The sequence below is a fragment of the Chiloscyllium plagiosum genome, chromosome 20 (assembly GCF_004010195.1).
Source record: "Chiloscyllium plagiosum isolate BGI_BamShark_2017 chromosome 20, ASM401019v2, whole genome shotgun sequence".
NCBI lineage: Eukaryota > Metazoa > Chordata > Chondrichthyes > Orectolobiformes > Hemiscylliidae > Chiloscyllium > Chiloscyllium plagiosum.
In genome coordinates this window covers 25,980,065-26,005,659 of record NC_057729.1, presented here as the reverse complement: position 1 = coordinate 26,005,659, position 25,595 = coordinate 25,980,065, and the positions used below count along the sequence as shown (strand labels likewise).

Genomic DNA, 25,595 nt, shown 5'->3' with positions numbered 1-25,595 from the left:
GGCTCTTCTAAATGGATTTTTGATCTCTCTTGGAATCGTGGAATATATGAAGCTGGCAGAAAATGGAGTTGAGGCGGAAGAACAGGCACAAAGTGGGTCTACTCCAAGTCCTTTTGCTTATATTCCTCAGAGATCACTGAGAACATAGGTCAGCTATGTTGCATGTTTTAAGATGAACTTTCTGATTAAAGAAAATTTAATTTCATAAAAAATTAATAAAGGAAAAAAGGGATGAACATGACAAAACTAAAAGTACCTCTATATCCTGTTTGTTAGCCAATACCAACAATGGAACCCCTTCAAGCACTTCAGTGGTGATCATTTTTTCTGAGGAGATAAATGGTTTAAGAATGTGATTAAACACCTCAGGCATATTGGTATTTTCTCAAGAATAAACTGGTATTTATACCAAACCTCAACATGAACTAAGGATATTTCAATTATTTCAAATCATTACTGAAACAATAGGTAAAATGATGACAAACCTCCAGCATTTCCTTGAGCCAGCAGGTCCCCAGTGAACAGGGAGGTACAACGTATTATCACATAAAGCTATCAATCCAAGCACATCAGCTAGAATTCAACCAAAAATGACAGGATGGAAAAAAAATCCCTTGATGTGTTGCAAACACTTGACAAGATTTATTATAATCAGCAGCTTTGCTAGAAAAGCCATATCACACAGATGCTGAGGTTATGGCAGTGAAAGGATTAGGATTAGAATTGGGTTGATTGTCATATGTACACACAGGAGTGCAGTGAGAAGTTTACCAAGTTGTCACACATGACACCACCTTAGGTACAAAATTACCTAGGTACAGGATCTTGGAAATAAATTAGAACAATAAAGAAATAAAAAGTTCAGCATTATAGTCTTTCAAGCATATCGTGCTGGGCCTCAATTATGCTTGATCTGGCTTGATCTTAACCTAAATGCTTAATATTGACACATAGTTCAAAAAGGGATATGTATTCACTCTCAAGCATTGATCTTTCTCACCTTGATAAGTACACAAAAGTATTCTGACCCAAAAATCAAACACAGCAAGTCAGATAGGAGCCAAAATCCCAAATGAGTGACTTTCAAAGAATGTTACACATTACACTCATTCTCAATATGGGCAGAATGCCTATAAACATACACATCATTCGCTCATTAAATAATATAGATGTTCTCTTTGCATAATACATACCAAAAGCTATTTTTGACTCAGACAATCTCTCTTCATCAGTGGAATCAATTACGTATATTACTCCATGGGATTCTGCATAATACTAAAATGAAAAAAAAAGTTCATAAACTGTGACAGCATACAAATAGAACATAACTGGCTTTGCAGTCTCTATAACAAATCTTCTGCAGTATCGTTGAACAAAGTTGTACACTGTCAATGTATAATTTCTTGCCAAGGACACAGCTTTAGAATGTTTGTATAAATCAAATCCTGTTTTAGAATACAGACTATTTGAGTGCTAGTCATATTTTCAGGCTAATATGCTGTGTGAAAAATGTTATGCTTGTGTATAACTCAATGCATTTAATCAATAATTAATCACTTTAGCTACAAATTTAATGATGTTGTTAATTTTAATCTGATTTTTACATAAACCTAGTACAGAATTTTGATACTTAAGATACTGTTACTTGAAATAAGTCAGAATTAAACTGATGGACTGGTTCCAGTTTGATTCCTGGGATTAGAATAGTGAGAAGGTTATTTTGACTGGCACAGATTTGTTGATCCAGAGTTCCTTCTTTCGTACTGCAGACTACCTCTATGATTCTATGGCAGGACTGATGTATGAAGAAAGACTGGATCAGTTATGTTAGAAAGGAGTGGGTGTACTACATCTTTAAGAGCTAGCAGTGACAGCACCAAGTGTTCTCAATAAGATACAATGTAACGTGCTCCAGCTACTGGGGTAGCTAGTTTCCAGGAAACGACAAAACAGATTTGAATTAGGCCAATCAGTTTGAATTATACCTGGAGAAATACTAAATTCCAATCAAGTTTGAATTGAGTAGACAGACAATCTTAAAAGCCAATGACACAATCCGATGCTTTAGGGTATAGGACTGGGGAAAATTGAACAATTGGGAGGAGAACTGCCAACACACCAACAGCCATAGATTGCTCGTCAGAACTCGGAGAGGTACCTGTCTAGAGAAGGAGTTTGCACAGAGAAAAACCTCAACACTGACCTGGAGAGCCAATCTACTGACTAAGATAAAGAGAAGATTCAACTGCTGGCTGGTTTTAAAATTTCAATTTTTCTATAGGTCTTAATTGGGAGTTTTATCGGACTAGTATTATAGAAGGGAAGGTAAAAGATAGGTTAGAGGAACTAACAAAGAGTTGTTAGTTAATTATTCTCTGTTTTACTTTAAGAAATAAAGTTGTTAATTTTTACTTTAAATAGCTCTTGGCCACTTGAATTAGATTAGATTAGATTAGATTACTTACAGTGTGGAAACAGGCCCTTTGGCCCAACAAATCCACGCTGACCCACCGAAACGCAACCCACCTAGACTCATTCCCCTACATTTATCCCTTCATCTAACACGACGGGCAATTTAGCATGGCCAATTCACCTAACCTGCACATTTTTGGACTGTGGGAGGAAACCGGACCACCCGGAGGAAACCCACACAGTCAGTCACCTGAGGCGGGAAATGAACCCGGGTCTCTGGCGCTGTGAGGCAGCAGTGCTAACCACTGTGCCGCCCAATTGTTACAGATTGCTGCACGGGATAAATCTTTTCTGTCTTGCTGGGTTTAAATTAAGCAGGAGGGTTTACCCTGTGTCATAACAGTTAGGACTATATTCAGTGAAGTTTAGAAGAATTAGAAGAGATCTCACATAAACCAAAAAAATTCTAGCAGAACTAGACAAGGTAAACACAAAGAATATTCCAATGACTGGCAAGTCCAGAACCAGACACCACAGACTAAGGATACAATGGTTAGAGACGAAAACACGGCAGATGCTAGAATCCAAGGTAGACAACCAGGAGGCTGGAAGAACACAGCAAACCAGACAGCATCAGGAGGTGGAGGTCAATGCTTTTGGTGCTAAAACGTGGACTTCTCCACCACCTGATGCTGCTTGGCTTGCTGTGTTCTTCAAGTCTCTGGCTTGTCTACTAAGTATTCCCTGGCAGAGAACATTTAGGACTAAAAGGAGGAGCAAGTTCTTCACCAACAGACTGGGGAGCCTGTGGAATTCTCTGCCTCAGAAAAGCTTAAGGCCAAAACATTGAATGTTTCCAACAAGTAGCTGGATTTCATTCTAGGGCTAAAGGTTTCAAAGGTTATGAAGTGAAAGCAGGCACAGGGTACTGAGCTGGATAATCATCCATAATCATATTGAATGGCAAAGCAGGCTTGCAGGGACAAATGGCCTACTCCTGCTCCTATTTTCTATGTTTCTATGGAAGTGGCAACAAGTGTGGAGTTTAAGAATTTTCCACTGGATGCTTATATCAGTTAAAATATAGGCAAATACTTCAAATAGTAAAATTTACTCAAATTACACTTCTTTAAGAAATCTTCCTTACTTTCCCTGCCATCTGTGTGACTGGACCACAAATAGTCTTTGAGGACATAGGCAATTCCTCCTCCATCATTGGAGACATTGGGTGCTTTCAGGTAAGTAAGGAATAGGATCAATAGTGAGTAAAATGAATAGGTAAGTCAGACTGTCACAAAAGAAATACGATAGACAGATCTGATAAAAACGGGCTTCCATTTTTACCTGAACTCTTCATCAAGTATAGAGTTATGAAAACAATATGTACTGATCAATCCCAAGCCATCCTTTCTCCATTTGGTCATTAAGGATATCTTCTCCCATCTTCACAACATTGCTTAGCTCCTTAATCTTCTCAGCTCCCCAATAACTACTGAGAGATTAATCTATACAATCCTCAGATACTTGAGATGTCCATGCTCAAATGGATAGTATCCAGTCTTGTATTACAAGTGGCAAGTAATATTCATGCCACACAAGTGATGGGTCATTGCCATATCCAACACAAAAGAATCTAACATGACAATTGACACTCAATTTTATTATCATTCAATCCCCCACTATCAACATCCTGGGGATACAGTGACCAGAACTGACCCAGACTAACCATATAAATATTGTGGCTACAAGAATGGGTCAGACACTAGGAATTCTGCAGCACGCAAATCACCTTCTGCCTCCCCAAAGCCTCTCTACCACTTATGAATCACAAGTCAGGAGTGTAATGGAATATTCACCAGTTGCTTGGATAAGTATAGCACCAACACTCAAGAAGCTTGGTACCATCCAGAAAATATCAGCCTGCTCAATTTATAACCACGTCCACAAACATTTGCTCCTTCATAAACCATCGCACATTAGCAGCAGTGTTTCATTTGGAAGGTGCACTGCAAAAGTTCATCAAAATTCTTTAGACAGCATCGTCTAAACCAATATGCACTTCCATCTAGAAGGACAAGGGCAGCAGATACATGGAAACATCACTATATGCAAGCTCCCCTCCAGCCTACTTATCATTCTGAATTGGACATATATCAACATGCCTTTAATGTTGCTGCGTCAAAACACAAACTGTGTTTCACCTTCTCAAGGGCAACTAGGGATGGGTAATAAATATTTGTTCTGCCAGTGACATCACAAGTCATGAATTAATTTTTTAAAACTCCACTGTGAATTAAAACTATATCACCATTCCTTCACTATCACTGGATCAAAATCAGAGAAGTCTGTTTCTAACCACACAGTGAGTGCACACCTGCACCAGAAACATTGTAATAGTTCAAGAAGTTGTCTTATCATGACCATCTCTCAAAGGCAATTAGAAATGTCCAATAAATTCTGTCCTCTTGTCGCTTAAATCCCATCAAAGAATTTAAAAATGGGTTATAACTTTGAGCCATTACTTGTCAACATTCAAAATTCACCTCAGACAATAGAACTGCCATTGCCACAAGTACTGAGGCAATTGAAGACTGCCCCATACCTCTTTCTCAGAAGAATTATAGATGAATAATAACTGCAGTAAAACATGTCACATACATCCAATGAAAGAAGAAACAAATACCTAAATTCTTTCTGAACAAGGCACTCTGGTTCCACACTCCCTATTCCCAGCAAAACCCCACATTTCACAGAATCTATGCATAAGTGGCCCTTCAGCTCATAGAGTCTGCACCAAAACTTGAGAAATAACTGACCTTCAACATAATCCCATTTACCAGCACTTAGCCAATAGCCTTGAAGGTTATGATGTGTCAAGTGCTCGCCTGGGTAATTTTTAAAGGGTGTGTGACAAATTTCAATTATCCTTTATTTTAACCCACTTGATTCTCAAGCTCTACCATGCTCTGATTCACCATAAATATTTAAAGATTAAACTGAAATATGCGAAATCCGAAATTTCCTGTCTGATGCAAATGAAGGCCAACAGGAAACATTGCAAATGTTCTTGTATTTACCAAGAACTACTGTTTATTAAAGATAAGTAAGTTCTAACTACACATAAAACAAAACTATGAATAATCCTACTGGAATATTAACCCCATTTTTTAAATCCCTACAAACAAACAGAGAAACAAAGAAACACTGATGTTATGTCTGGAGGGGAAAAAATAAACACTGGAGAAAGACTGCCTAGATTTTTCTCATGTTTCCCAAGACCTTACATTCTCTGATCACCTTCTCTAAATTCTTTAACTTCTTCACAGGATACATGGGCTGACTGGTACATTAATTGTAAAGTCTCTCAGTAACTGGTTAAAGGGGACAGCTTATAGCAATTGGTGGCAGAAAATAACTGTTTTCTCAGGCTTCATTTACTTGTACTGCAAAGAAATCTACAAGCTAGCCATTCAGCAGTCTTGAGGCTTTTTCCATTATCATAAACACTCAAAATGTTGCACTTGTCTGGAGCCAACCAGAGATGTCCTCAGATGGATGACTTCCAGTATCCACAACTGTCACAACAGTGTAACCCAATCAGAAAGCTGTTGCTGGACGAATCTCACTCTGCATCCCCACTCCATTAATTTGGTGTTGTATCTCACAGTAAGTTCCAGTTGTGCTTTTTTTTTTAAAAAAAGTGCAGCAATTCCTTCCACAGTCATTGGTTTCAAAACAGTTCTTTTTCTACTTTAGTCCACAATCAAGAATAATGAAACATAAAAAAATGCAGTCTTTGCACATTATGCTTGCCAGGCTCTTAATTCTCCACTGCTCTATGAATTAACTGTGGGATGTTCACCTTATCATCAATGACATATACACAACATACCCCATCAATACTAGCCAGCTTTATTTCCACATTGTCAGAGGAGCAAACCACTGGTCTATTCTTTGTTCTCCATCTTCTTTACTCCAGTGCTGTTCTTTTAATCACACTGTCCTTTACCTTTGAAATTAATGCAACTTTTCATACTCCTTCTCTACTACTTGAAAACCTTAAAAAAAGAGTTTTCTTTAACATTAACCATTCCATCTGCAATCAATTTTGTTCTTTCATCCTGCTTTGCTCATTTTTTTTTTCTCCTTCCTGTACAGTGCTGTGAAAATTATGTGGGTCAATATACAATAATATCTGCTTGCTGTTGAGTTTATTCCAGATGGCACAGTTCTCAACAGGAGATTGAAACTTTGGACCAAAATTAGATATTCCAATCAATAAATCAGGTTTGTATGACTGTCCCTATAAACCTCATTAAATTTATGGTATCTGCAGTAGTTGACCCATCACCGTAGAATTGAGTTTCAGACAATGCTACCAGTATGTGAACTAATGGGAAGGATGAACAGGTGGTAGACCTATTAACATTAATCATGATAGATTAATGGTTTAAATAAATTAACCTCTAGCAATATCACTAAACAGATTTGGGTGCTCTTCAATCTACACAAGAGAAAGGAGACCACAGGGTCCCTGGAAAATAAAAAACCCTTTATGGGAAGAGAGTCCGAGAAAATAATTCCATCAGTCAATAATATTAGCAACACAAAGTTAAAGCAAGCAAGCACTGGGGCTTGTTTTTAAAAGGATCAAATTAAAAATCAAAGAAGTTATGTCAAACTTACACACAGCCATGGTTAAACCACATGACATTTGGTGTGTTCTGGTCTCCATTAATAAAAGATGCAGTAACACTGGAGGAAGTACGGAAAATGAATTAATATGACAACTGAGCAATTACATCTATTGATAAAGATTGAATAAGCTGTCCTCTTCATTCTATAAATTAGGAGGCTGAAGGGTCACCAGACAGAAGTTTTTAAACACTACTCAAAGTGGACAATGTAGACAAGATCATTCCACATGAGTGTTCCAACTGCTTGGAATGCAATACTGTCACAATTTTAAAAAGCAAGGAGTTGCCCATTTAATAAAGAGATAAGGAGGATTTCTTTGCTCTCAGAGAGTGGCGAATCTGTGGCGTTATTTACCACAGGGGACTGTTGAGGTCAGGTCACTAAATATATTCAAGGTGGAGACAGGCAAATTTCTAATCATTAAGAAAATCAAGGATTACTGTTTTAAAAGACAAGAAAGTGCAGTTCAGGATTATCAAATCAGCAATGATCTTCAATGAATGGTGAAGAGGACTCAGTGAGCCAAATGGGCTTCCTTTGCTGATACATCTTACGGTCTTATGTACCAATGTGCTTCCTAGCTTGCTGAAATCATGTGACCTCTATCAAGTAGCAGCGACTGGGAGAATGAATCTCGTAGCCAGTACAGGAAGCATGGTACAGAATTGAATATGCAACAGTTCACAGATGAAAGCAAGTCATTAATAAATGCTGTAAGGAATTCCATAGAAACCTCTTCAACTTTCACTAGTTGTAGCTGAGGCCAACAGTAACCACACAAACAGAAGAGAAAAAGGAATAGAATGGTGGAGACAGTCAAATCTAGTGAATGGATGAATAATAGCATGCAGCTGTTGGGGTTTAGTGGTCTGTATCTATGCTACACAATCTGCATAATTCATCTGGCTCAAGCAAACACTGATGTGTACATGAACCGCTGTAGACTTTCTCTCATGAGCCTATTTCACCACAGATCAATTAAGTCATGGCTGATCTAGGAGCTAAGTCCAAAACATCTTTCCTCATACTTCTTATAGCATTGTGTTCGCCATCCATTCGTATTTCCCTTTCTGTCTTTTGACCATCCTTTTAGTACGTAATACATTGCCTTTAAAATTGCCCAATCAATTTGTATATTTTGGTCGACTATCACTGGCTCACCTTTGATCTTCCATATGGTCCTTCCTATTTCTCTTCAAGGACAAGTGATGAAAAGTCAAGAGTCTATTTCTTTCCTCCCTTCTTCCCTATTTCCTCAGTTTCTCTCAAAAAGGCTTGGATTTCTTTCAAAATTCAATTTAGATTTTGGTCATCGTGCACAAAATGTGATTTATTCGCAAAATAAACAAACAATGTTGCATTTTGTGATACCTCTAACAATGAAATAGCCCAAGATACAACAATGCATGAAAATACACCCTTCTACTGAACATAACTTATCACTCGTTAACTTGCTGCAGTGACACAATGATTCCTAATGTTTAAAATCTCAACTGCATGCAAACCCAACTAGGCTTGTAATGGACCTGATCAAGCCACCTCAAAATATTTTAAGAAAATGGCCAAGATCCCAACTTTTTCTCATTTTTGAAAGCAGGCATAAAGCATGGTGTTCTGGATGAAATTCAATTGGTCAAACTATCAGATTTGAAGCAAAACACACTTTATTCGTATACCATACACCATTAAAATGCAAACAAAAGGAAAAATAACATAACTCTATTGGAAAACTTAGTGAATAATAAATTATATAACAACTAAACAGCAACTGTTCCAATTTAATAACACACCATAACCACACCCTAGGCAAAGATAAATTCAGTGTAATTCTAGCAACAGGAAGAAAACCTCAGCTTTTAGCTGTAAGAGAAAGCTTCAAGACCCCAGCAACTATTGAAAGTTAGACTAAAATTCTGGTCCTGTGGGAGCTTGACCCTACACCTACATGTGTAGGGTCAAGCTTCTTCTATTGTTCCAATTTTAAAACAAACAGCTTGAGAGGCCTTGGCTTGTTTTACTGGCTTGAAACAAACAGTTCTTCACCTTTGTCTCAATCTCTTTTCACAAAATAAAACAGGGCAAAATGCACCTCTTAAAGCCATAGTATTGTCACAGGTTTGGGCATAAACTCTCAAATAATAGTATGTGGACTGTAAAGCTATATTGGGTGACAATCTACTGCTTCCAATTAGTTCTGCAATACTATGCCACCTATCAATGCAATACCTTTGGAATCTTGAGCTCGCTTACCATTTTTAATAGCCAGATAGGTATATTGGATAAACTTTTTCTCCCATTTAAATTTAGAACCTAAGAGTGAGGAGCAGGAGTAGGCCATCTGGCCCTTTGAGCCTGCTCCGCCATTCAATAAAATCATGTCTAATCTTTTCGTGGACTCAGATTTACTTAGCCGCCTTCTCACAGTACCCTTTAATGCCTTTATTGTTAAAAAAAATCTTAGCTTTAAAAACATTTACTGAAGTAGAGTCAACTACTTCTCTGGGCAAGGAATTCCAGAGATTTACAACCCTCTGGGTGAAAAAGTTCCCTCTCAATTCAGTCCTAAATCTGCTCCCCCTAATTTGGCCTGTTATTTCTGTCCTTGATTATTGTTAGAGTATGTCCTCTTGAGCATCATCTGTCCTTCCTTCTTACAAAGCTGTTTTTCTTCAAAACAACTGTTTGTATGGACATTCTGTTGACTAGGGTGCCTGATACAGCCCTTTTGACCATCAGTTTATTCATGATGTTGATTGTATTCGGTGAGAGGTTTTACAAGAGAGATTGTTTTTGTAGAATTACCATGGTAATTCTTTATTAGAGACCTTATCAGCCCTGACAATCGAACAATTTCAATCACCATTTTTCTTGAAGACAATTTCACAATAACAATTTACACCCCTGTATTATAGCCCAAAACTATAAATACCGGGCTATCTTATTCTTCTCATTAAAGCAACATCTACAATGTACATTCCTTTTCTCTTTTTCATTTTTCCCATGAGTACATGTACATCTGAGGCCATCAGCCAAGATCATTAAAAAGCCTTATTTTAATTAACATAAAGGCACTCATTCATTCCTCCTCCTCTGTGGCCACTGTTCCTCAACTTTCTTCCGATTGTCAAGGTTTGATTGGCAATTTTTTTTTTTAAAAAAGACAGTTATAATTGATCGCTCTTTGAAGCTGCCCTCCTCACATCAAACATATATAGACACATACTATACACCTTGCACTTTTTTTGCTTCTAATTGTCGCAGCTTACCTTACACTGGCCAGTCCCTCAGCAGTTCAGCTTTAATTACAGGTACAAAAATTAATTGCTCTATAGAAAAGAAGAATCTAACAACTAACCTAGTTTGTTTATATAACTTGTCGCCCTCCAATCTTCTCCAGTATACTCAGGCAAATTAAAGGGCTCGCACAAACACAATTTTGATCCTTCAGCATCTTACAACCTTCGACCAAATAACTCCTAGACCTACACTTTACTGAAGTATGAAACCTAGCTTGCTGTACGTATCTGAGCAACCAAGATGCATTAAATCAGGAATTGCTAATATAGGATCATAAAAACAAAGAGCAGGAACATACCACCAGACCATTTAAGCCCATTCTTCCATTTAATGACAGCATGGCTGATCTTCTACTTCAACACAATTTTCTCGCACAATCTCCATATCCCTTGATGTTTTTACATGTTGAAAAATCAATCAAATAATCTCAGTCTTGAATATACTCAATGGCTGAGCTTCCAGATTCTTCTAGGGCAAAGAATTCAAAAGATTCACCATCTTCTGAGTAAAGAAATTCCTCTTCATTTCAGTCCGAAACACCAAGGATATGTCCCCTGGTTCTAGACCATTGGCAGGGGAAACATTCTTCCTTCATTTACCCTATCAGCTCTAATTCTTCTAAAAGTCAAGAAAATATTATCCCTATCTATTTAATATTTCCTGTCACGACAATCCCTCAATCCCAGGAATTAGTTTGATTGAATGTTTGTCCCTGATCAGATTAAAATTTTGGCAGTTAAGGTGAAATGGCTTCTGCACTGGAGATTCCTGAACAGGGGCATCCTGTTAAAAACCTGTTCAGGAATCCACAATTCCATTATTGAAGAGAATTCACATGGAAACCATAACCCCTTTGCAGCAATAAGTGGGGGATAGTGTTCTGTGATTTAAATGTCTTGCAGCACAACCAGTCATTTTAAGTTGCTGTAGAAGGTTAAGTGTGTAAGTTAGATAGCAGTTGGTTAGGAAGTTAGAGTGTAAGGTGAATAGGGTGTCAGGTATTTAACAGAGTGCTCAGGCTTGGGTTAAGGCATATATATGGCAAAGAATCTATGTCTAATCAACCTTTCTCGAAAAGTATACCCTTAATTCTGATATCATCCTTGCAAATCGATTTTATTCTATCTCCAGTGCTGCGTGTTTAACTCTGATAAGAGGACTTTTTTAAAAAAAGGCTTCCTATAGGGATATTTTTTTATTCAAGATGTATCACCTCTCTATATAACACCAAGGCATGGGCTCTGTACTCATGTGAACACTCTAAAGTGCTTCAATAATATTGCCTTCACAGCATCAAATCAGTTGGCATGACCGCATCATAAACATTGAGGTTCTGGAAACAGCCAGTACCATCAGTTTTGAGGTTACACTCCAGAAAAGCCAACTGTGCTGCAGGTATGACAAAATCATGACTGGGTAAATGGAGTAGCAGCTCCAGGCACAATCAAGGACTCCCTGAAAAAAACCTTCTCTTGGCATTACCAGCGGAAAGCACAGTGCATAGATCATGATGCCTGGAGATGCCATGTCAGGAGTGCTACAGACACTTCTGAGACTGAGCAAAGAGCTAATGTAATAGAGAAAAGGAGAAGAATAAATCTAATTATCTTAAACAGCAACTACTCTGAAGAATCTGCCAGAATAGGCTTTACTAGTCACCAGCAGGCTTGCAACCAATAAGTACAACTCTCCTAAACATTTTTGCCTGTAAAGAAATTCTGAAATAATATGAAAACTGTGCACAGTACTTCAAATATGGTTAAATAACATTAACCACAAGTTTAAAAACCTTTCTTTCAATTCTAAAAATCACACACTAGGTTATAGTCCAACGGGTGTATTTAGAAGCACCAGCTTTCGAAGCGCTGCTCCTTGATCAGGTGGTTGTGGAGCAGATCATCTTGAAGCTTTTTGTCTTACATTCAACAAGACAATTCTCAAGAACACCAATTCAAGGGAAAAACCAATATTTATACTGCTTGAAATATCAGGGAAGACTGATTGCTATTTCAACTCAACATGGCAAACAGTTCAGCCATTCACTGGCTAAGGCATTACCTTGAGCAATCAGAGTCAACATGCTGGTTTAAAATTTGAACATTGCTTGGCAGTTAACTGTGAATCATCAAAGGATACTTGCACCAACATCTCTACCAGAGTCCACCCAGCACCCTTGTGTCGTGCAGTATAAATGTTGGTTATCCCCTTGAAATATTCTTGTGAATTGTCCTGATGTGCGTAAGCCAAAAAGCTTCAACAAACTGGGTTTTTTTTTCAGCAATACTCAAGTTCTATATTATCAAACAACTATTAAATACTTTTTGCAGTCTCGAGTTTGAAAGCTTGTGTATATCTGAATTGTTTGTTTCTTGAAGAGATAAATAAAATGACTTTGGAACTATTTTTTAAGCAAGGTATTTCTTGGTAGTTGCACACCTTGTGATAAGTGCTTGTTTATGATATTACATATTTGGATTCAAAATGGTCAGGTTTCAGTTTCTGCGTTGAATATTTATTGGATTATTTGGTGACCAGCTTGCTGAAGGAAATTCCTAGCATGAACAAGTATGAAATCAGAGAGTATTTTCTTTAAGAGCATTTGAAAGAATCCTTGATCCCCATTCTGGGGATGCTGCATTTGCAAATACCCCAGAGACAACCATCTATGTTTGATGAATAGCAGACTGACAGCAGATATGATTTTGCTCCACAACCATCTGATGAAGCAGCAATGCTTCAAAAGCTAGTGCTTCAAAATAAGCCTTTTGGATTATAAACTGATGTGCAATTTTTAACTTTGTCCACCCCAGCACCTCCAAACTATTTCTTTCAATTCTGACCATCTAGAAATAAATCCTAATGCTAAGTTTATTTTAAAAAAAGATTAACAGAAATGGGAAATATTCAAATTCAGAATGGGTGCTTAAGTATGAAACGAAGTGCAACAAATATGCAGAAAACTAATAATACTGATTATAGAATCACAGATTATAGAATCAATAGATTCTTCCATGAATGCTTCCTTCCTCAATGGCTTTGAAACTAAAAGCATCATTGGGTATACTAAATTGTACAAAACATTCATTCCTGACTTAGCAGATCTTAGTGAGGATAGCTGTGTACATTATAATTGTCTCCAATGTAGTGAATGAAAAGAATTCAAATATAATTCCCGTTTCTAGGAGTCTTGTGACATCTGCTGGAACTTGCATGCATCAGCATGCCAGACCTAATCATCTTGTGAAGCTTTTTGCCTTACACTCAACAAGATAATTCTCAAGAACACCAATTCAAGGGAAAAACCAACATCTATAATGCTTGAAAGATCAGTGAAGACTGATTGCCATGTTGAGTTGAAATAGGCACAGTACATGTTCAGCCATTCACTGGTTCACTGGCCAAGGCATTACCCTGAGCAATCAGAGTTAACATGCTGGTTTAAAATTTGAACAATGCCTGCAGTTAACTGTGATTCAAAGGATACTTGCACTAATATCTCTACCAGAGTCCACCCAGCACCCTTGTGTCGTGCAGTATAAATGTTGATTATCCCCTTGAAATATTCTTATGAATTGTCCTAATGTGCATAAGCCAAAAAGCTTCGACAAACTGGGTTTTTTTTCCAGCAATACTCAAGTTCTGTACTATCAAACAACTATTAAATACTTTTTGCAGTCTTGAGTTTGAAAGCTTGTGTATATCGGAATTGTTTGTTTGTTGAAGAGATAAATAAAAGGACTTTGGAACTATGTTTTAAGCAAGGTATTTCTTGGTACTTGCACTCCTTGTGATAAGTGTTTGTTTACAATATCAGCTATCTGGATTCAAAACGGTCAGGTTTCAGTTTCTGCGCTGGATATTTATTGGAATATTTGGTGACCTGCTTGATGAAGGAAAGGAACTTCCTAGCGTGAATCAGTATGAAATCAGAGAGTGTTTTCTTTAAGAGCATTTGAAAGAATCCTTGATCCCCATTGTGGGGATGTTGCATTAGCAAATATCCCAGAGACAAACAACTATGTTTGATGAATAGCAATTGACAGCTATTTTGAATCTCTCAAAGATAACCTTTTTTGCCTTCAAAGACTAACTATCTTAGGCCAAAATGTGTTATTTCCTCAAGGTGAATCTCTACAGAGACAGAAATTCTTCACCCTCCTTTCCTGGTGCAAATGGATGAGTGTTTGCATTTTTGGTGTGTTTAGATGGTAGATATTTATGCATCCACCTTTCAAACAATGTGTTAACTAGCTTGTAATTTTTGCAAATAAGTTTCACTTTCACAATAACGGAATTATTTTGTTGTTTAATAAAGAAACCTGGTCGATGAATCTCTACTTAAAACTCAACATAGATAAAATAGCTAATTAGTAACTGGGTAAAACATTCTAATTTATGCAGTGATTATTGGAATGGTGGGACTAAAGCGGAAGTATAGAATAGTGGCAATGCTTTAGTAATCCAGAGCCTCAGGTTAATGTTTTGGGCATATGGGTATGAATCCTATAATGGCAGCTGGTGGAACTTGAATTCAATAAAAAATGTGGAATTTAAATAAAGCTAGTCTAGTGGTCACCATATTTTGAGTCAACTGGCAGAAAAGCCCATTTTCAGGGAAGGAAATCTTTGCTGTCCTGATCTACATATGACTCCAGGCCTACTGATGTGATTGACTTTGAATTGCTCTCTATCAAATAAATGCTGGCCTAACCAGTGACATCCCACCTCATAAAAAGAATCAAACAAATCAAAACATTGTGCTCCACCAGCTTTATCATAACATAAGTTTTGTTAACCTCCACTGTTGGAATCTGTCAATACTCAACCAGACATTTTTACAAAGAATGGTCATTCAGTGAAGTACTGGATGGCTGATAAAAATGACTGTCACTTATAAAATATGATGTACTACAAGCTGTACTTTCAAATTGGCTTATCAGTTTTTTGATTCAAGTAGAACATTTATTGACAAAGTCTTAACCAACAATACCTTGTCCCATAATGACTGCAGTTCTTCCTGTCCTCCAAGATCCCAGAACATTAGACGTGCTGATCCAACATCAATGGTGCCAACTTCAAAGTGAACAAAATTAATTGATGGTTCAGAGAATGAGTATGAACCAGTAAGTTCAAAAAGAATGAACAATATTGATGTTGACTATTGTACTTAGCTGCATACAGATTTATAGAAATGAAGTAATTATTAGCTAGAATAACAACACTTCACGGAAGTAAGACTTTCAGCCCATTGAGCCTGTACTGCCATTCATTATTGATTTATAAATTATTATAGTTGACACAATATATCAGACTACCAAAATATCACAACAGAACAACTTTCACCAGTTTTTGCACTGGTCAACTTACAAATTCCAAACATGAAAGTCAGCTATACCCAGCCCATTTCTAAGCACTATGCTCTCACTGCTTATTATTCCTCCTAGAACCATGATGTGTTCCACTGGTCCTCACTTTCCACACCACAACCTCCATGTTGAAGGACTCATCTTTCAACACAGATAGTGCAGATGTCAGACATGGATTCTGAAAGGACCATTCCCTCTGCTACATTGTAGTCCACTTCTACCAGCCTTTCCCTTTGTAAGGTACTTTTGAGCATAGGCAGAGGAGATACACTCAGAGTCATACAGCACAGAAACAGACGCTTTGGTCCAACTCATCTACACCAACCATGTTCCCAAACTAAACTGTTACCACCTGCCTGCCTTTGGTCTATATCCCTCCACACCTTGCCTATTCACAAACCTATCCAAATGTCTTTTAACTATTGCTACTGTACCTGCATCCACCACTTCCTCTGGCAGTTCACTCCACACACGAACCACTATGTGTAACAAGATTGCCCCTCATGTTCTTTTTAAAACTTTCTCCTCTCACCTTAAAAATTATGCCGCCCTACTCATCTACCCTAGGAAAAAGACCTTTGCTACTCACCTTATCTATGCCACTTGTGATTTTATAAACCTTTATAAGGTCACTCCTAAACCTCCTATGAACAAAGTCCCGGCCTATTTTTATAACTCAAACACTTCATTACTGGCAATATCCTGGTAATTCTTTTCTGAACCCTCTCCAATATAATAACATCCTTTCTATAGCAGGGTGACCAGAACTGCATACAGTACACCACAAGAGGCCTCATCAACATCCTATACAACTTCAACATGACATTTCCACTCCGATACTTAAAGATCTGAGCAATGAAGGCAAGTGTGCTGAATGTCTTCTTAATCACACTGTCTACACATGATGCAACTTTCAAAAGAATTAATATACCTGAACCTCTAGGTCACACTATTTTACAACACTACCCATGGCCCTAATGTTAATTGTAAGGATCCTGCCCTTGTTGTTTTACCAAAATGCAATGCCTCGCATTTATCTGAACTAAACTCTATCTGCTACTCCTCAGATTATTGGCCCTGCAAACCTCAAATCCCTTCAAGGACAAGCAGCAACTTCTGCATGCTATATCTGCTGCTCACAACGCAGGCTCCTTTACAGTGGGGAAGCCAAACACAGATTGGTTGACAGTTTTGCAGGCCACCTCTGTTCAATTCACAAGCAAGGACTTCTGGTGGCTTGCTATTTTAATTCTCCACCTGTTTCTCAAATTGATACTGCTCTCAACATACTGCAGTGACGTTCAACACAAATTAGAAGTACAGCATCTCATCTTTTGATTAGCCATATCACAGTCTTCTAAACTTGACACTGAGGTCAACAATTTCAGAGCATAATCTCTGGCTCACTATTGCTTTATTCCACTTACATGGGTTGGTCTTAACCTTACTTATCTCGTTTTTGCATCAGATGACAACTCTTCATTAGCTTGCACTTCATCTGCACTCATCTTTTGCTAATTTGCTGATATCTTTACCATTCCCTTTTGCACTACACTACTGACTCTCATTATTCAATAACTCCCATCTTTCACCCCAGCACAGGCCTTCACTTTTGTTCTTTTCCACCCACACAAAAAGCTATTACATTTCAGTCTCTACCCAGTTCTGATAACGATTGAAAAGCATTAACTGTTTCTCTCTCCAGATACTGCCTGACTCGCTGAGTATTTCCAGAATCTTTCTGATTATACTTCAGCTTTATAGCATGTTATTTTTATGCATCTGCATAAACTTATAAATAATTTGACAAACTTGCATTAATAATTCTGAAAACACTTAGCAGAACTGTTATCTGTTTACATACTAGAAGATCAGGCCGGAGCTAGAGACACTGTTTAATTAGAGATTGCCCTTTCAAGTCAGATGCGGAAAAATCTTTTTCTCTCAAGGTTCTATAACTATGAAACTCTCTGCCTCAAAATGTAGTGGAGGCAGAGTCATTGAATATTTTAAGGCAGAGCTTGATAGATTAATGTTCAGCAGGAGACTGAAGGGTAATTGGTAATACGGAGTTTGAAACAGAGCAGCCATGATCTTTTAAGGGTCTACCTCTGTTCTTACTTCATATGATGTGTAGGTGCCTGTGTTGGATAAGGCTGGACAAAGTTAAAGATCACACAACACCAGAAAACTTCCAAATAAACCTGTTGGACTATAACCTGGTATGTGATTTTTAACTTACTTGATATGTTCGTATGAAGATAATTTAAATATCTTGTACACGGTTCCCATGGCCATCATTCCTGATATCACTGTGTGCATTTCAGTCATTTAGAGTCAGATTGGTACATGTTAACATAGAACACAGAAAAGTACAGCACAGAACAGGCCCTTCGGCCCACGATGTTGTGCCATGAATTAAATAACCTAAACCACGCTTCCCTCAATTCACTGCTGTCCATGTGCATGTCCAGCAGTTGCTTAAATGTCCCTCATGACTCTGCTTTCACCACCAACGCTGGCATCACATTCCACGCACTCACAACTCTGCATAAAGAACCTTACTCTAACATCACCTCTATATCTTCCTCCTAACACCTTAAAACTATGACCCATTGTGGCAGTCAATCCTACCGTGGGGAAAAGTCTACGGCTATCGACTCTATTCATGCCTCTCATTACCTTGTACACCTCGATCAGGTCACCTCTCTTCCTCCTTCTCTCCAGAGAAAAAAGTCCAAGCTCAGTCAACCTCTCCTCGTAAGACTAGCCCTCCAGTCCAGGCAACATCCTAGTAAACCTTCTTTGCACCCTCTCCAAAGCCTCCACATCTTTCCTATAATAGGGCAACCAGAACTGAACACAATATTTCAAGTGTGGTGAGACCAGAGTCTTGTAGAGCTGCAGCAAAACTTCATGGCTCTTAAACCCGATCCCCCTGTTAATGAAAGCCAAAACGCCATATGCTTTCTTAATAACCCTATCCACTTGGTTGGCAATTTTGAGGGATCTATGCACTTGAACACCAAGATCCCGCTGTTCCTCCACACTGCCAAGAATCCTGTCTTTAATCCTACATTCAGCATTCAAGTTCAACCTTCCAAAATGCATTGCTTCGCATTTATCCAGGTTGAACTTTATCTATCATTTCTCAGCTGGAAATGTGTTGCTGGAAAAGTGCAACCGGTCAGGCAGCATCCAAGGAGCAGGAGAATCGATGTTTCAGGCATGAGGTCTTCTTCAGGAATGAGGAAAGTGTGCCAAGCAGGCTAAGATAATGCTTGGCACACTTTCCTCATTCCTGAAGAAGGGCTCATGCCCGAAACGTTGATTCTCCTGGTCCTTGGATGCTGCCTGACCTGCTGCGCTTTTCTAGCAACACATTTTCAGCTCTGATCTCCAGCATCTGCAGTCCTCACTTTCTCCTATCATTTCTCAGCCCAGCTCTGCATCCTGTCTATGTGGTGCTGCAGCCTGCGATAGTCCTCAATACTAGCAATGGCACCTCCAAGTTTTGTGTCATCGGCAAGCTTACTAACCCACCCCTCAACCTCCTCATTCAAGTAATTTATAAAAACTACAAAGGACAGAAACCCAAGAACAGAGTCCTGCAGGATGCCACTCACCACGGACCTCCAGGCAGAATACTTTCCATCAGCAACTACTCTCTGCCTTCTGTCAGCCAACCAATTCTGTATCCAAACAGCCACATCTCCCTGTATCCCATACCTCATGAATTTATGAATGAGCCTACCGTTGGGAACCTTATCAAATGCCTTGCTGAAATCCATGTACACCACACCCAATGCTCGACCTTCATCACCCTGTCTTGTCACGTCCTCAAAGAACTCAAAAAGGTTTGTGAGGCATGACCTGCCCCTCACAAAGCCATGCTGACTGCCTTTAATCACGTTATGCTTTTCCAAATAGTCATAAATCCTATCCCTCAGAATTCTTTCCAAACCACAAACAGAAGATTGACTGGTCTGTAATTGCCAGGGATTTCCCAAATCCCTTCTTGAAAAGAGCACAACATCCTCCTCCCTCTAATCCTCCGGCATGTGGAGAGCGAGGAAGCAAAGATCTTCACCAGCGGCTTAGCAACCTCCTTTCTCACTTCCCAGAGGAGCCATGAAAAATCTGATCTGGCCCTGGGGACTTACCAATCTTAATGTTTGCTAAAATTTCCTGCACATCAACTTCATCAATCTCGATCTGTTCAAGCCTGTTTCCCCACTCCTCAAAGTTCTCATTCACAACAAGGTCCCTTTCTTTAGTGAAATCCGAAGCAAAAAATTCATTTAGGCCTTCTCCTATCTGCACAGACTCCACGCACAAGTTCCCTATGCTATCCCTGATCGGCCCTACCTTCTCCCTGATCATTCTCTTCTTCCTTATGTATGAGTAAAATGCTTTTGGGTTCTCCCTAATCCTTCCTGCCAAGCTGTTCTCGTGCCCCCTTTTGACTCTCCTCAGTCCATTTCTGAGCTCCTTTCTAGTAAACCTGTAATCCTCTAAAGCCGTGCTAGACCCTTGCTTTCTCCACCTCATGTAAGCTGCTTTCTTCCTTTTGAAGAGAAGCTCCTCTGTTCTCATCATTCAAGGCTCCTTAATCTTACCCCTTCTTGCCTGTCTCAGAGGAACAAATTTATGCATCACTTGCAACAAGTACTCCTTACACAAACAGTCTCCACATGTCTGTTGTGCCCTTTCCGTGGAACAGTTGCTCCCAATCTATACTTACCAAATCCTGTCTGATAGTGTCATAATTTCCTTTTCCCCAATTAAATATTCTCCCATGGTAACTGCTCCTTTCCCTCTCCATGGCTGTGGTAAATGGGAGGCAGTTGTGGTCACTGTCACCAAAATGTTCTCTCACCACGAGATCTGACACCTGTCCTGGTTCATTGTCGAGCACTAAATTCAAAATGGCCTCGCACCTCTTCGGCCTATATACTGAGCAAGGAAACTCTCCTGAACACACTTGACAAAAACAGCTCCATCCAAATCGTCTGCACTAAGGAGTTCCAATCAATATTGGGAAAGTTGAAGTCACCTATAACAATAACCCTGGTACGTCTGCACTTTTCCAAAATCTGCCAGCCTATGAGTTTTTCAATCTCTCTACTGCTACTGGCAGGTTTGTAGAAGACCTCCAATAAGGTGACTGCTCCCTTGCTGTTCCTAACTTCCATCCGTTCTGACTCAGTAGACAAACTTTCCTCAACAACCTTCATTTTTGTAGCTGTGGTGCACTCTCTGATTATCACCCCCGCCTCTATTTCCCCCCACCCGTCACTGTTCTTTTTAAATGTTCTAAACCCTGGAACATCCAGCAACCATTCCTGCCCCGTGAAACCCACGTCTCCATTATGACCACGACATCATAGCCCCAAGTACTGATCCATGCTCTAAGTTCATCACTCTTATTCCTGACACTCCTTGCATTAAAGCAGACATACTTTAACCGATCCCTTTGTTCCATCAGATGAAAAACTTTCCCGATAAGATGTAGTGAATCTATTACGGTCTCATCTACAACTATCCCCCTCAGATGTGTAGATCTGGTTCCCACCCCCTGCCAAACTAGTTTAAACCCTCCCGAACCACTCAAGCAAATCTCCCACACAGGACATTTGTGCCCCTCTAGTTCAGGTGCAACCCATCCCTCATGTACAGGTCCCACCTTCCTCAGAAGGCATCCCAATGATCTAAGTATCTGAAGTCCTCCCTCCAGCACCAGTCGCACAGCCACGAGCTAAGCTGCACTCGTTGACTGTTCCTCACCTCACTGTCTCAGGGCACCAGTAGCAAACCTGAGATCACTACTTTACTCTTCCTGATCTTCAGCTTCCAACCTAGCTCTCTGTAGTCACTTTTCAGGTCCTCAATCTCAGGCTATATCATTGGTACCAATATGTACCACGATTTCTGGCTGCTCACCCTTCCCCTTCAGAATCTTGTCAACTTGATCGGTGACATCCTGGACCTTGGCACCTGGGAGGCAGAACACCACAGTGCCAGGCTCAGTGCCAGAGACCTGACAACTATGGCTTTCCCCTGGTAGTCTGTCCCCCAGCAGTATCCAAAACAGTATACTTATTGCTGAGGGGAACTGCCACAGGGGATCCCTGCTCTGTCTGTCGGTTCCCTTTCTGCCCCCTGACTGTAATCCAACTGCCCTTATCCTGCCCCTGAGGAGTGACCACCTCTCTGTACATCCTCTCAATTTTCCCCCAGCTTCCCAGAGGATCCACAGTTCATCCAGCTCCAGCTCCCTAACTCGGTTTTCGTGGAGTTGGAGTTGGGTGCACTTCCTGCAGGTGTGGCCAGCAGAGGCATGTGTCATGTCTCTCACTTGCCACATTCTGCAGGAGGAACATGAAACTGCCCTAACATCCATACCCCACTACTCTGAAAATCCACACAGTACTAAACAAGGAAAAGAATAAAAAGAGAAAACCTGAAAAACTTACCGAATCTACAGATTCTTATGAAGGTTAGAGGAGGTTGCTCTAACATTGAATGAACCAACATTCCAGCTGGTTTGAGAAATTACAGAAGATTGCTCTAATCATAGACTTAGAGTCTCTACCTTAACTTGTGCCTCAGAGTAAACATTAAGGAAGAAAGGAGCAACTTTCCTGGGTTCGCTGTATACTTAATAGACTCTAGGTATTCTATGATCATGTAGACTCCTATACTTACTTCCCTAAACAAACTTCTACCTCCTCGTGCAACTTCATTCGCTGTGTGGTTTGTTGTACCATTCCATCCTGCAGTAGTACATGGATTTTGACAGTAGGTGTCTCACATTTTCCTTGTGATTATAGAATTCCACTCCAGGTTTTTCCTTTCAGTTTCCAAAAGATCTATTTACTCATGTTAGCTACTCACTGTTCAACGTATTTATTATTCAGACTATATCCGTATTTAGTGCTCAAGAATACTCCAGATTGATGCTTGCAATATCTTCATGTTTTGATTTTTGCATCTAAACTTGTTAAAAGTTAAAGATTAACTGCTATACAAGCTGGGTTTGTTATTTTATGATTAACACTTTCAAATATTCTTATTTATTAACTCCTACAATACTTGATTTTCTTTTGGGGGGAGAAAGGCCTATATTTGATGCACAAAGTTTGAGTTATATGTCGACAAAATTCAATATATTCTCCAAACCTCTACTATATTGTCATAATGGATCAAAACCAACAATACGTACACTCTGGAAAGAAACACAAAACTTAGTCTACAAACTTACTGTTTAAGCCAACTGTAGTAGTGATCTTTGATAAGTTCATTCCTTTGTAGTTATGGTTAAACTTGGTTTTTGTCTGCTCCAAGAAGGTCTACAAAGGTTGGTAAAACAACAAAAAAGTAAATTTAAGATGATGCCGCAATGAAATTTGAATGTCACTGAACAAGAACACTACTTTCCCATTATTTGTTCCTTATAACTAAGTAATATGAATAGTTGATGAACTTGAAAACTTGATAAATAGCAGTAATCTGCAGAGCATTTTTAATCGGAGACAGCATTTCATTCTTTTGGATCTAATTTTGTTAACACACATTACAGATGTAAAGGTCCATACAAATTAGAAAAAAAATGCTATTCCCAAACTGTGCCATTTTGCTCTGAGGCACTGAATCCATAAAGATCATACTTTAACAAAAACAGAAATTGCTGGAAAAAAAGTCAGCAGAATTAAGACCCTGCTTCAGAATGTTCTGAACAAGGGTCACTGGATTTGAAACATTAACCTGCTTTCAATTCACAAATGCTATCAGACTTGCTGCATTTTTCCAGCAATTTCTTTAGGATTTCCAGCATCTGCAGTGTTTTTGGGTTTTGAGATAATTCTTTAGCATTTATTGACTGCTTATGTATAAACAATATACACGTCACTCCTCTTAATTAAAAGTCACTTGCTCATTTGAATACCTAATCCAATTTTTAAGCACTACATTTACTTCAATTAACTTGAAATATTGCACAAAACTTGTGATTGCTGGTAAGAAAACAGTTTCTACTTTTTGCCAAATGATACTGTCATCGCTCACATAACACTAAGCTATTGCTTTTTGTTTAGGGTAAACATGGTTAAATACTGGCTTGTTGCTTTTTAAATTCGGTTTACAAATACTGGTTAAATTGCAATGTTACAAAAAGCAATATAGCTCAAAATCAAGAACTCAATGGTATGAAATGGAAGGAGGAGGATGAAATCACCGTTTCACCAAAGGCAAGAATGTGCCATTTAAATCAATGCTCTTCTTTCATGGAGGAGTTATAATGGGAGGTAGAGGGCACAGATGCATGTGCATGGGTGATATAATGGAAATGCATGCAGCATGAGAGAGAAAAAGAAATTAGAAAAGTGAGACACATTTATCAGCTATACTGACCAATCACAAAGCCAAACAGTACATGAAGGCAAGCTAAATGCTATAAATATCATCTCACAGTTTTGCCTGCATTGTCCAATCCCAGTATCAGAATGCAATACTCATCCTTCTGGAACATGTACTTCCACAAGCCAGATAGTAGTGTGTACATCCTGTAAAAACAAAATAGCTATTTAAAATATTTCCATTAGAAATAAATTGGTCAATGTCATTCCCTCAATATTACAAGAAGATAAGGTTGGACTCTGACAGCAGTGATTTTTTGTAACTGAAGTGATTTGAGTGTTTTCTGTGAAAGGTTCCTCTACTGACATTGCTGATACTACACAATAGCTTTAACAAACTGAGGCAATCATGATAAATCCAAGATTACCTTACATTTAGATTATTCCTGCAGTCTAACTTTGCTGTGGAGGGCAATGTAAATTTGGCAGACATGAGTGATATTGCTGACTACAGAGATCTGAACTGCAGCTTATTCACAAGCCCATCCATTTAACTGACAATTAATGCAAATCTTGTAAATGTTTTTCTTTTTTGTTGTGCAATTTGCTACTGTTAAGTGTAAATGTTCTTTCTGTTCCACTCTTACACCACAGAATCCTACTTTTCAAAAAAGATTGACAAGAGCAACTTGAAATATCACTCACACACCACTGTTTGCAGAAAATGTTGCTTAATTTTTGTCCTCTCTCCCACCTGTTAGCTTTTCTGGTCTCATTCTATGCCCACTGTTTACCACATTTTCATCTACCTCCACCTCAACCAAGATTTATAGATGCTGGTGTCAGACTGGGGTGTACAAAGTTAAAAATCACACAACACCAGGGTATAGTCCGACAGGTTTAATTGGAAGCACTAGGTTTTGGAGCGCCGCTCCTTCATCAGGTGGTTGCAGAGGACACAATTGTAAGGCACAGAATTTATAGCAAAAGTTTACAGTGTGATGAAACTGAAATTATACATTGAAAAATACCTTGATTGTTTGTTGAGTCTCTCATCCGTTAGAATGATCATATGTAAATCACAAAACTTTTTTTAAAAGTTACATTCTCAGGTTAATTGTAACAATTGGTGTCAGCCAGAAAAGATGTTAAGATGTTGATGGTGTTAGCCCCCTGTGTTCCCCGTCTGTGCCATAATGTTTAGATCGATTCTAATCTAAAAAGTGAGTTAACAGTCTTACAGGGATTCATGCAGAGTACAATATAACTCTACAAGTACAAATTCACCCCACAAATGTGTGTGTGTGTGTGTGTGTGGTCAGGGTTGAGTGTGAGAGAGAGTGTATATATATGTGTGTGTGTGTGAGAGTGTAAAGTATCGAAGTCTGTGAGAGGTTGCATGTGAGAGTGTGTGTATGTGTCTGGGGTGGGGGGTTGTGAGTGTCTGTGAGAGTGTGTGTGTGTG

General features: G+C 38.9%; 1 protein-coding gene across 2 annotated transcripts in view; it reads right to left on the bottom strand.

The window, feature by feature from the left end:
- arfrp1 (ADP-ribosylation factor related protein 1) overlaps positions 1 to 25,595 on the bottom strand; it is a 33,685-nt gene that overhangs the window by 5,740 nt on the left and 2,350 nt on the right. For both annotated transcript variants that reach the window (XM_043710320.1, XM_043710321.1), the window contains exons 2-6: positions 24,244 to 24,337; positions 23,038 to 23,125; positions 15,398 to 15,480; positions 1,194 to 1,275; positions 257 to 327 (exon numbers count right to left, since the gene is read on the bottom strand). In XM_043710320.1, coding sequence (XP_043566255.1) covers positions 257 to 327; positions 1,194 to 1,275; positions 15,398 to 15,480; positions 23,038 to 23,125; positions 24,244 to 24,336 — 417 coding nt within the window. In that variant the 5' untranslated portion in view covers position 24,337. The remainder of the gene's footprint in view (positions 1 to 256; positions 328 to 1,193; positions 1,276 to 15,397; positions 15,481 to 23,037; positions 23,126 to 24,243; positions 24,338 to 25,595) is intronic.